Source organism: Melopsittacus undulatus, chromosome 9 (assembly GCF_012275295.1).
Source record: "Melopsittacus undulatus isolate bMelUnd1 chromosome 9, bMelUnd1.mat.Z, whole genome shotgun sequence".
In the NCBI taxonomy this organism is placed as follows: domain Eukaryota; kingdom Metazoa; phylum Chordata; class Aves; order Psittaciformes; family Psittaculidae; genus Melopsittacus; species Melopsittacus undulatus.
The window spans coordinates 21834223-21846723 of record NC_047535.1 but is presented as its reverse complement, the minus strand read 5'-3'; the positions used below and the strand labels follow the sequence as shown (position 1 = coordinate 21846723).

The 12501-nt window shown below is 38.2% G+C and overlaps 1 protein-coding gene across 2 annotated transcripts in view; it reads right to left on the bottom strand.

Moving 5' to 3' along the window:
• Positions 1-7568, bottom strand: part of SLC12A1 (solute carrier family 12 member 1) — a 48081-nt gene extending 40513 nt beyond the window's left edge. For both annotated transcript variants that reach the window (XM_005145873.1, XM_005145874.1), the window contains exons 1-3: positions 7158-7568; positions 1620-1751; positions 1333-1408 (exon numbers count right to left, since the gene is read on the bottom strand). In XM_005145873.1, coding sequence (XP_005145930.1) covers positions 1333-1408; positions 1620-1751; positions 7158-7568 — 619 coding nt within the window. The remainder of the gene's footprint in view (positions 1-1332; positions 1409-1619; positions 1752-7157) is intronic.
• Positions 7569-12501: the final 4933 nt, after the last annotated feature.

Genomic DNA, 12501 nt, shown 5'->3' with positions numbered 1-12501 from the left:
CTAAACTGCCCTTAAAAACTAATTTTGCATGAAACCCCAGAGCAAAGTCTTGGCAATATTAAGATGCAGAATTTTAATGGCAAGGCATATACTTATGAGTGCCCTGGGCTGTATGCTCTCATTTGGTATGCATCATAAAATCAGCAAGCCCCCCTTTGTCAGGCACAGTGCTAGAGCCACGCATGGAGCACTGCAGAAGTAATAAAGTTCTTCTGCTTAGTTTTGGATCTTTTATTGGTTTGGTTTTTGCTTTGGTGTTGAGGGATTTTATTTTTTTTAAACATATGGATGTCCGTGTAAGTTTGTAACTGGATTATTTTTCTTAATAAGCATTTTATTTGTTTCTCTTTGTAAAAGCTCAGTGTTGCTCAAATGAAACTTCTTGTAAAGTTGCTGTGTTTTGTTGGAAACGAGACTTCAACCATGCAGAATTCTGGAGACGTTTTGATTCAGATTTTCATTCCACTTCCATTAACAAGGAAGTGAATGATATTTATATACAATCTTAATTTGAGCACTGAGTTTGATCCAAGACCTTGCAAGAACAAGGAATGTTAATGACCTGAGACCAGAGTTTGGACTTCAGCTCGTGTCTACTTAATATTTCCATTCTGTGAGAATCCAAAGTGGAATACTTGCCATCCACCCTTTGGATTGCTGTTTTTCATGATATTTGGGTGCTAGTCAAAGATTAGGGCCCATTATTCTAGTCTGTATTATCATGTAACACAGAGTGACACTGCTACCGCAGCAAAGATACAGCACACAATGAAGTGTACACAGTTATGTAAAAACTGTAGCAGAGCTTTTAAAACTTAGTGTTTCATAACAGAGTAGTATCTAGTGCTGTGCTAGAGTTAAAAATAACAAAATCCTGATGAGATGAAACCTCCTTCCAGTTCTGTTTTCATCTTTGCTGAGAGGTGTGAACAAGTGTCGTTTTTAATATGTAAATGACAAGGTCTGGGATTCACAGATAAGCAAAGTGTGAACTCTTAAAGGTTAATTTTATACATGCATATTAGGAATTGGCCCTAGTCATGAGGTTTACATCTATTACAGGATCTTAATACAAATTTCACTAAAGCTTAGAAATACTCAAATGTGATGATCATATGCATGGTTAACAGATCCGTGCCTCTAAGCAGTAATTTGGCTGTGAGTCTGGAAAATTCCAATAGTTTGGAGGATTTTACCCTGGCAAGCATCTGAAAACATTCTTTAGTTCAACATGCAAATGCACATCTTGGATTATATATTAATCATGATCATGTATAGTTTATCCTCTTTATCTCTTTCACTGTTGAAAATTATATTAAATAAGATACATACCAATTCCTGCTTGACCTACAATCCAGGAAAGTCGAATAAAAAGCATCACACCCCAAATGTTAAGCATACATCTTACCTATGTTTTAAACAAAAAAATACTTCATTAGTACAATGTTAAAAGTAGTGTTAACAACCAGAAGGGTAGTATCTTCCTTTGCAGGCTTTTAAAAAGCACCCCAACATCCCTAAGTCTGTCTCCCTCCCACTTCTCAAAAGACCTTAATGTTGCAAAACTAATCTTGATGTTTTTCTTCTATTTCTTTTAGAAATGCAGGTAAGTTTCTCACCAGCACACCCTTCACCCATCCAAACTTGACAAATCCTGTTCTGTTTTCTTCTTCCTTGCTGACTGTCTCATCTCCAGTGGTGCTTTCTCCATTGGCCACTCTCTCGACCGATCCAGTGCTCACAGCTATGTTCTGAAGAATCACACAGAAAACAAATACAGTTTTGTGCCAAGCAGAGGACACCTGGCTGCATAAGAGAGGCATGGAATAAAGGAATTTCAATGAAGACCAGATTTTACTGTCTTTGGAGAGAGTGCTATATTCTGCTCACACCAGGCATCAGCAGGTGGGCTTGCTAACAGCAAGAAAATATTAAAGAATTGCTTAAACAGAGTAAATACATTATTATCTGATACTGAATTGTTTTTATTGTAAACTGTATTCAACATATATGTCATGTTGATATGTTAGTACAGCATCTAGCATAATGATGGTCTTGTGGTTGCCCTTTATATGCCACTGCAACAATTTATGAATAATGCTAAGTGTAGAGATAGAGATAATTGTTCACTAGAGAAGAGAGACCTAGCTGAGTGCTGTATGGCAAAGTTATGTAATGAACTGTGATGCTTTCTGCTGAATGAATTACAAACATAATTGCAGCAGCAAATAGTAACAGTCTTGAAAACAGAGAAATGACAGAGAAATTAGTAAATAATGCAGTAAATAAAAAATTTTTTGTGGTTTATCCAATTCTGATATAACCATAGTAGATAGGTTTAAGAATTGCCACATCTCTGGTGTAACCAGAATAAATAGCCCAGAATTTTGAACTGTTCACATACAGTCACAGACATAAATCTATTTTCCCTTCAGCTCTACTGCCTCAGAATCTTTGAGGCAATTTAGCATCATGATGTGTTTCTTGTGGCTTGAATAGAAATCAGTCACAAGTCTACGGTTGATATGTGTTATCATTGTTGCTTTTGGGGGGAGGGGGGTTAGGTTGGTGTTTTGTTTTGGTTTTGTTTTTTCTTTTTTTTAATACAAAGTTCTGACTGGTTTTGCAAGGAGTTAGCATTAGGTTAACAACTGCCAGGTATTGTCTGGGTCCTCTACAAAGACCTTTAGGAATGACCATGTACGTTGCTATAGTCTGCCAGACGGTCAGGAGCGTGTATCACTTCTGGAAAGGAATCAAGGTGCTTTTAGGGTTTAGAAGGGGATGAAGATACCTCCAGGTTAACTAAACAGGTCAAGAAAAGGAAATATCTGTGACTCTGTGAAAAATAATAGATTTTTTTTCCTCTTGTTTAAGCTTCAAGGCTGTTTCTATATTTTGTCCATGGACCTAAAAATCAACAGACAAGACCAAAACCAGATATAAAAACCAACTGTATATGATGCTTATGCTAATATTTGCCATTCCCCCTCATGGAGCAGGCTCTAGGCACTATGATGCAAGGTTGTAGAATGCCTTTGACACAGTAAATCCAAGATAGTGCTCACAAATGAGAAATAAGTGACTGGATAATACATTTCGACATGTATTAAACTTGACACCTATGTCCCTTTTGGCTCTAAGGGAAATGGGAATACAAGATCTATTGAAAGCTGTGACTTTGAGCACCTCAGTTACTCAAATAATTTGACAATTCTTACCCTAAAATGATAATGGTTGTGTTTGCTTAAATAGAGTAAATTATTAAGTGAGTTAAGGAAGATAACCAGAATAATGTGAGGGGTTTTTGCTACAGTGGTTAGAATTCTAAGGACAAAAAAAAAAGGGAGAGGGTAGGTCTTTGTACTTGAAACAAGTCATTTCCTATGTACCTTGAATTAATTTGTGCTCTCTATGCCATTATCATAAATTATGGCCTTAAACCTTCCATAAATGCATTTTAAATTGGTGTGCTTTAGTGAATGATTGGTTATTTACCAGGCAGCTCTACCTGTGCTCCTCATGTATTAAGGATGTGGAATAAAAGTGACAGAACATTTTGAAAAGCTACCAAAATAAAAAGTTAACTGCTATCTTAAAAAAAAAAAATCCCCTTCTTGTTTTAGAACAATTTAATCTCCATCTCTCCTGGGGTTAAAGATGGTGAACTCATTGAGTCCCTATAACAAGTGTGGAGAATAGCCAGAATGAAGAAAGGTTAGGTTATTTCTTGGGTAGGATAAATATTAAGCCCATATAATTATCACCAGCCATCACACCATCAGCTGTGAAATAGCACTTAGACAATTTTTAAGGGATTTAATTGGTGATTTGTGGCTTAATGTGTATAAAAAAATGACACGCCTTGCTAAAAGATGACACAAATTTGACCCCAGCAGTGTGGGAACTGGATATTTGAAGTTCTTTTCAGCCTGCTTTATGTTCTGACATTTGAAAAATTACATATTAACAAAGTGTATTAAATATTAATATTTATCTTCTGATGTTAAGACCAGCATCAAAGCACAATGAGAATGCTTATGTGATGTTTAGCAATCCAAAGTCAAACATACATTGCTTATCAGAATCTGGTAGTGGGCTTTGACAGAACAGTTGTCAAAGTTTTGAGTTTCAAAAAACCTTGGGGTGAAGGGGGTGGTATTGCCTTGGGGTATGGTGTAGTAAGCCCAGGTTTTAGTGTTAAGTAAAAAGAAATAAAGCATCTTGTAAACTGGAGCATAGGAAGTTCCACATTAACATCAGGAAGAACTTCTTTACTGTAAGAGTGACAGAGCACTGGAACAGGTTGCCCAGGGAGGTTGTGGAGTCTCCTACTTTGGAGATATTCAAGGCCCGCCTGGACAAGTTCCTGTGTGATGTACTCTAGGTTACCCTGCTCTTGCAGGGGGGTTGGACTAGATAATCTTTCAAGGTCCCTTCCAACTCTTGGGATTCTGTGATTCTCCAGAGCTGCATCTTGGGTTATTAGTCTGGGTTATTATAGCCCCATACACACCCAGTGTGGCATTTCATCCCCTCCTTAGCAATGGCTAGAAAGCTTGCTGCATGTTGGGGCTGGTGGATAGGCATCTCATCCAGCTGCATGTACTGCTTTTGCCTCTTGATAGAAGCTCAAGCTTTTCATACCATCTTAATTCCCTTCCTTACAAATCTACTATTTAGTGACCACATGCTTGTTTATTCTTCAGAACAAACTCTGTATCCCAAAGTGATTTGTCCAAGGTCATGAAGTGAGTCCATGGGACAGCCAGGAATAAACTCCAGCCATGGTAATGGTGGGTTATTTGTTCCAGTGCTGCGGTTAGCGGACTTTTAGACCAGGGCCACAACTCATTTACTTAAGAGCACAGCGGGTTGCCAGTGTAGCGAAAATCCCATTACCTCTGACATTCACCTTCCTATTTTGTGAGGCATAGGATTATCCTTCTTTAAGCTGGATACTGGGAGAAGTCAGAATGACCAAGCTAGATAATGCTCTTTTCCCTAACAACCACAACCTGTGAAGCAATTTTTCATTCATTCTGGGATGGAATCTGCCTTCTTTTTAATTTTAAGTAAAAGCCATAAGAAAACTAAACAAATTTATCTATTTTTTTTAAAAATAAACCACTGAGAGCTGCAACAGCAAAACCCCTTAATTTTCTAATAATACTTAAAACTGAAAATCCCTTAATATGCTAATGTTCAGTACATGTTCATTCAGCATTATGTTCAAAGGTAGTGCACTATTTTTCTCTGGCCACTACTAATATAAATTATTTCTATGAGAGGAAGTTTCTTCTGGGCATGGCAATGTGTTTAGTCCCTTGAGTAGCAGCTTATACAACTGCAAATGACTAGGAATACCAAAATTGTATTCCTTCCTTTTCACATCCACTTTGTATTCATTTTTGGAAATAAATGGTGACTCAGGTAACCTCTTTCTCCTTTCTATGTAAGCCATTTTAGGAAGGTCTGCGGAGACCTTCATTTAAACAAGTCAGGCCCAAACTAGGAATCTGTCCTAATAAGATCATAAAGAATCACGTCCTACTTTCTTAATGGCTATTTTTCGCTTGATTTCATTACTTTATATTAAACTTCCATAGGACAGGTTTATCTCCAGAGAGCTGGAGTTTGAACAGGATCTGGACCAGCATCCAAAAATCAGATGCTTGTCCAAACTATTCTGACCTCAGAAGTATGAGTGGAATGGTGATGAGAGTGTGTTTTCTCTGGAGATTTCTTATTTCACTCTTACCCAACACAGAAAATTTATAGGGGTTTTTGCTTCATATTGACACTTGTAGTCTGAGGTGATCTCAGTCTTTCCAGCCCTGCTCTGACAAATGTACAATTAAGAACCTCAGAAAAGGTTTCATATTAATTCTGTAAGTGTATCCTATGTCTCTACTCTGCTTTTTACAGAAAACTTGGTCTTGTGGCTTAAGGGGAAAGAGTTTGATTTTACCAAAATCAGTAGAGGATCATGCTATTCCACTGGTTTGCAGTAAGTTTTTTAATAGTTTAACTGTTTTAGGTTTTTTTTGTCCCTACAAGTTCTTATTACAGGGTGACAAAAGTGAGGATTATCACAATAAAGGACATGTTTTGGTATTTCGTTATTCATTGACTGTAGTGTGTGTTTGTGGAAAAAAAAAGTAGAGCAAACAGGAGGAGTCTGCTAAGGGGAATTTTTCTCCATAAAATCCATTGGTCATATGCATCAATAGTAAACTCTCCTACATTGTATTAACCAAAAGTAGATCCACTCAGAAGGGGAGAGGAGAAGCAGCCCTAGAAAATCTTTCAAAGGCAGGTTAGCCAGTTGTATCCTGTTCAGCAGTTCTCTCTGTGAGTGTATTTTACATGAATATTGTCCCACCTATTACATGAGCAAAGTCTAAACAGCTCTTCTGTGTAACAGATGAGGAAGAATTTAGCCAAATTACTCCTTCATAAACATTTTCTATGTAGTCATTCAAAAGACTTCTCAGATTTTCTCCAAATTCATTGGTATAATGAGCATGAAGGCCTAAATTCAGTCACTGAATCAGTACTTGGGAACTGTTGCCTGCTATCCCTTTTCTGAGCAACACTTCAACCTCAACACCCTTGTTCTGGGTTCTTTCTTGCTGTTTGAATGGTTCATTACAGCAATAAGCAGGTAGTGCTCTGGATTTCTGATTAGTTTAAATAGCATATATTGCACATAATTTTTTAATAATATTTAAATACATATATTAAAAAGAATAAAACCGAGGAATCTATGAAACCTTATGCATTGATGTTAAAGTCAAGTTCAGGGTAAGTGTGAATTGTGCAACTTGGTTAGATTATGAATTGATATTCATCATCTGCCATTGTAACTATGTGAAACAGAAGAAATTCAGTAGTTCTATACATTTAGGCAAGATTAAACTATGATTTCCTGTTAATCAAGTACATTACTGTCACCTTGTAATAACAGTCTTTGCTTTGAGCAGGGTACAGGGCAGAAAACATACTGCAGCTACCAAAGGAAATATGGTAAGTGATTACCTGTAATTTTTCTCTTGGGCAAGGTCCATGAATTTAAGGACTTTTTCGTATTAATAAACAGAATTAACAGCCTGGAAATGGAATAGAGAAAATTTGTATCTTTCTTTTCCACTTACCTTTGCCAGTTGTTCATGAATTTCTAATAAGCTTGGTCTGCTGAGCTTATTCCCACTGACACTGCCGGTGTTTCTATAGTAATCAATTTTGGGAACTGGGTCCATTGTGTTATGGCCAAAAGTTTGTAGATAATACATTTTATTGTGAGTATCATAGGGATGTAAACTAGCTTCTGTTTTCTCCCCATTTTGAAGAAAGTTATCATATAATTCTCTTTTTCCTGGTCTGTAACTGATTCTCAGTCTGTTATGTGCTTCGTCAGTAAAAGATGTTTCCTCATAATGTGGTGGGTCAGAGCCCACATCTTCTTGGGGTGTTTCATTGTTGTCATGGCTTTCATTAATTATGTTAACTTGAAAACGATTTGCATTTGGATCCAAAAATACATTTGGTGAATTATTCATTGACATCTTGAGGGATACTGTGGTTTTAAGTCAGTGATCCGTTTACTTTTCTGTGGCTGCAGCTAGTTAGTTGCAGCTACAACCAAGGGTTTAGTGCCGTTGCATATGGAATCTGTGCTCCAAGCAATGAAGTTCTTAGATATTTTTCTTTAAACCTCTAAGCAATCTTCCTAATGTTGTCCGCTGTGTTTCTGCCATAAAAATATAAATAAAACATTTCTATTAACTTGCACAGTTAGATATGTTTTCCACCATAAGCTCTTCCCCAACTCATCAAATATCCATGAGTCTGTAATCCTATGACTTGTTGAGTAAAAAACTAGTTTAGTTAGATACTGAGTTTGTGGGGCTGCTTCCATTTACGATGGATGTGCTTGACCTCTTAATCAAACTAGCAGTAGTTTGGTACAGGCTGCAAAGGAGATAGAGGCCTAAGATGTAAATAGGCCAAGAACTCCTCTAGGTTCAGCGTGTTCTCTGAAAACTCACAAAGGAGCAGAGTATCACAGTGACCATCGATGCAGATGGCCTTGTAATAGCCTTCATGCAATTAACACATGAATTGTAGGTGGTTTTTCCAAGACTTATTTATCAATGAACAAAGAAAGTTGTGGGTACAAGGGGTCTCATGCGTACCTTTTCCATCACATGTAATTCAACTACAAGTCAACCACTGTATTCCATAAACATGACAGCCTAAATAAGCCTTCTTTGATCTCTTCCTGCTAGTCAGTGTGGCTGCATGGTGGTGACCTCTGCTTCAGCTGGGTTGCCTCTCTATGTTGCTCCTTGAGGCAGAGGAACCTTTTACCAATGATAGATCCGTAGTAAGTGACCAATACTTTGCATAACCTTGTAGTATGGTAACTTTTACAACACCATATTAAAATCATGTTTACTAATACCTTTGAAAGTGATTCTTTAAGCAATCTAAATCACCCATTTGCAACAAATTGGCATAGTTGGCAGGATCCTAAATCATGACTCATTATGCCATTTACATAAAATGGGCTTTGGATCAGATTTAAGTACATAAAATTGATTTCCAAATGTAGCATTTATTTTAATAATGCAATATTTAATTGAAGCCAGAGAAAATGTATGTTTAGTAAGCCAGAGAAAAGGATATAAGATTCCATGAAGTCCATTTACTGTTTATGTTCCACTTAAGTATTATGATACCATGTATATTTCTCTCATAATCTTGAATTAAATTTGCATGAAAAGCTTGAATCAAGTATCTCTGTAAAAAAATAACTACAAAAGCTCAACTAAATTTCAGTAGTTACAGGATGGTGACTATGAGCAAGCAATTAAGATATAGCAAATTGTTCATCTTTCATGTAAATGAAATTGATGAAATATGAAATAATAAACAGAGAGCTCAAACAGATCCAAAAATAGCATTGGGCTTTCTAAATTATAATGGGGGAAATAAATGACTGTGGTAAAGTAGTAGTTATTGAGAAATACTAACAGCAGTCCTGGGATTGAAAAGTTCATAGAATTTTACAGTCAATTTCACATTTGTACACTCAAAAAGATGATTTGAAAGAAATCATAGCAAGTCATAGAATCACGAAGCTTGGGAGCTTATCTAGTTGTCCTGGATTCAGCTGTAACAGTTATTCTTCTTCTTAGTTGGTGCAGTGCTGTTTTGACTTTAGTCTGAGAACAGTGGTGGTAACACACTGATGTTTTAGTTGTTGCTAAGTGATACTCACCCTGATCAAGGACTTTTTCAGTCTCATGCTCTGCCAGTGAGGAGGGGCACAGGAAGACTGGAGGAAGCAAAGACAGGACCCCTGACCCAGACTAGCCAAAGGGGTATTCCATACCACAGCACATCATGCCCAGTATAGAAACTGGTGGTACTCACACAGAAGGCCCAGATCACTGTTTGGGCTGGTTGCTGGACATCAGTCAGCAGATGGTGAACAATTGTATTGTGCAGCATTTGTGTTTATTGGGTTTTTTTCCTTTCCTTTTTAGCTTTATATTCTCTTCCCTTGTTATTTCCCTTATCATTACTATTACTGGTGGTAGCAGCAGTGGTTTGTGCTATACCTTAGTTACTGCACTGTTCTTATCTCAACCCATGGGATTTACATTCTTTCGATTCTCCTCCCCATCCCTCCAGAAGCAGGGGGAAGGAGAAGTGGGGGAGTGAGTGAGCGACTGGGCTTAAACCACAACAGTTCCTTGTGGCACCCAGTGTGGGGCACGAAGAGTTGAGATAACAACAGATCTGAGCAGAATGTGTTTAATCATATTTGTGATAAGCATTCATTGTTTTGGATTAATAGTCATTTGTCGCAATATTGATTTATTTGCTCTTGGGGTTGTTGTGCTTGGTCTCAGAGTTCCATTATGTTATACCTTACTTGCAGTCAGTATTTGCTGGTTTAATGTTTATCGGCTTTGGGACCTGAGCTACGGTTCTCATTTTGCTGTACTTTATGATAATGGCTTGTAATACAATAGAATTATTGATCATAAAACTGGTCTGGCTTGCATTCTTGGCATGGCCATCACCTCTATGCTATGGGAAGCATATAATAGGAATTGTTAACAATTACACCTCTTTTTTTCACCCCTTGGAGGGTCAATCTATGGAGGAGGCATCCTCTCACAACCTTCACTCCCCAACAGGCTATTTACAGCAGCATTTGAGAATGTTAAAGATTTTGGATATTCTTTTAATGCCCTTGAAACCAGCCTGCTCCTTTTGCTGGGAACTAGCATGTTGCTGCCTATGCTGCATATGTTTTACCTACAGCCACACCACCTTGAGAACACCTGATCGTGTCTGATCTCAGAAGCTAATAAGCAGTGTTGGGCTTGGGTCTTGTCTAATGTTAAACAGCTATCTAACAATACCACCAAGAGATTTTCCCTGAGGCTGGACAGTCATGAGTGGCAGGGTATGTGAGATTATATGGGCAAGCATCTGGGCCAGTGGGCTCCTCCAGTGCTCTGGAACTTCACCCCTGAACAAGTGCGAAATCCAGAAAAACTAGTAAAACACTTAGACAAGGTGTCCTGTTGTCCTGGCAATACCAGAGAGGGACAACTCACTGCAACATGCTGGGGCCTGGCCTACACCTAACAGAGCCTTGTTCTGTAGGGAACACGTAAAAGATGTCTCTGGATCTGATGGTAAAACAACAGACAATGCGGCTGCTTCATCTCAAGCAACAAGCACAGCGGCTGGGCTTAAACAACGCTGGTCTAACCTCCCTCTCAAAGCAGAGGGAACACTGAATGTAAATCAGCTTATTTAGAGTTTTTAGCAGCCAGGTCTTGATGTCCTCCAAGGACAGATTCCTAAACCTGCCTTGTCAGCCTATTATAATACTTAATTGCCCTCAAAGTGGGTTTGGTTTGGGGTTTTTTAATGTATATTCAGTCAGAACCTTCTGTATGTCACTCTGTGATCATCATCTCTCTCTCTCCTGTGCACTTCAGTAACCTCCTTGTAAGTACTGGGGGGCTGCTTAGGTTCCCCTAATGCCTCTTCTTGTGCTTAAACAAGCCCCATTTCCTTATAGGGCAAATACTTCTACCCCTGATCATCTTGGTGGCCCTCCATCAGACACACACAAGTTTATCAATATCTTGGAAGTAAAGGCAGGGAAGGGCAGGACAGGTAGACAAACTTAGGGTTTCTAGAGGGGAATGACTGTTTTTCTTGATCTACTGGCTATGGTCCTGTTAATGCAGCCCAGGTCACTGTTCACCTTCATTGCTCCCAGGGCATGGTGCTGACTCCTCTGTAGTGTGCTGGTCACCAGGTCCCTTCCGAGAGAGCTGCTCCCTCCCAGTGAGACCCCAGCCTGTACAGTGCAGAGGTTGAGTCTGATTTGCATTTGTCCTTGGGGAATGTCATGAGATTGCTGTTAGCCTGTTCTTCCAGCCTCTTTATGTCCCTCTGAGTGGCAGCCCATAGAAAGGTGAACATACGATAGCTGTGCAATCTGCTTCTCACCTTCTCTTTCCACACAGCCCCCTCAAAAAAACAAGCAAACAAAAACCCCCAAAACAGAAGGGGTACTTACATTTAAGGCCTTTAGTAGGTTAAGTACATTTGCAGCAACCTACAAGGATGGCCTAGGTGGCTTTGAAATAAGCTATTGAAACAATGGACATCCATACATCTTGAAAAATGGTTCTAAGGAGGATAAGGGAGTGTGATTGTATAGACCTGTATAACTCAGTAGGAGTCCAGGTCTGTTCAAACTGGCTAAAACAGAGCATGCTTAGACACTGAAATTCTGCAACTGTATGTAAAACCAGAAAGTTTTAGAAACAAGAGTTATCTATATAAAGGAATATATGAACTCAAAATCTGGTTAAATAAGTCCATTAAAGGCATTTGTTTTTTCACAAAAGGTTGGACTAGATGACCCCCCCAGAGTTTTTTCCTATCTAAATTTCTCAATAATTTAGTAAAATGCATTTGGCTATTTGGCACTGAAAGATAAAATACTGCATCAATAGCTACACTCCAGCAATGTACATGTTCTCTAAAATCACATCTCAAAATAAATTTCAACAGCTGATAATTGAATGTCGTCTATCTTCAGTATGAGATATAGCTAAAGCATATTTTCTGGCTACTTCCATCAGCTACACATAGTATTCTGCTGTCACCCCTCTTCTATGATACCACTTTATACCCCCCTCATATTTATGTTGGTTTTCTTGTTAAATATTTTGTAAGCTTCACAGCAACATGTTACATTTATTTAGTTTATTTTACTTCTATTGGATTTGGATAATCAATATTATTTTTACTACTACTACACATCTTTGATCATAGACCGTAGTCTGCTTCCTTCAGCCTTTTAAAGTTGCAAGAAATGTTTCATCTTCAAGCATGAAGGAACAAAAACAAATCTGTTGTCATTAGGTTCAGTGAAAGTAGGTTTGTTTCCAT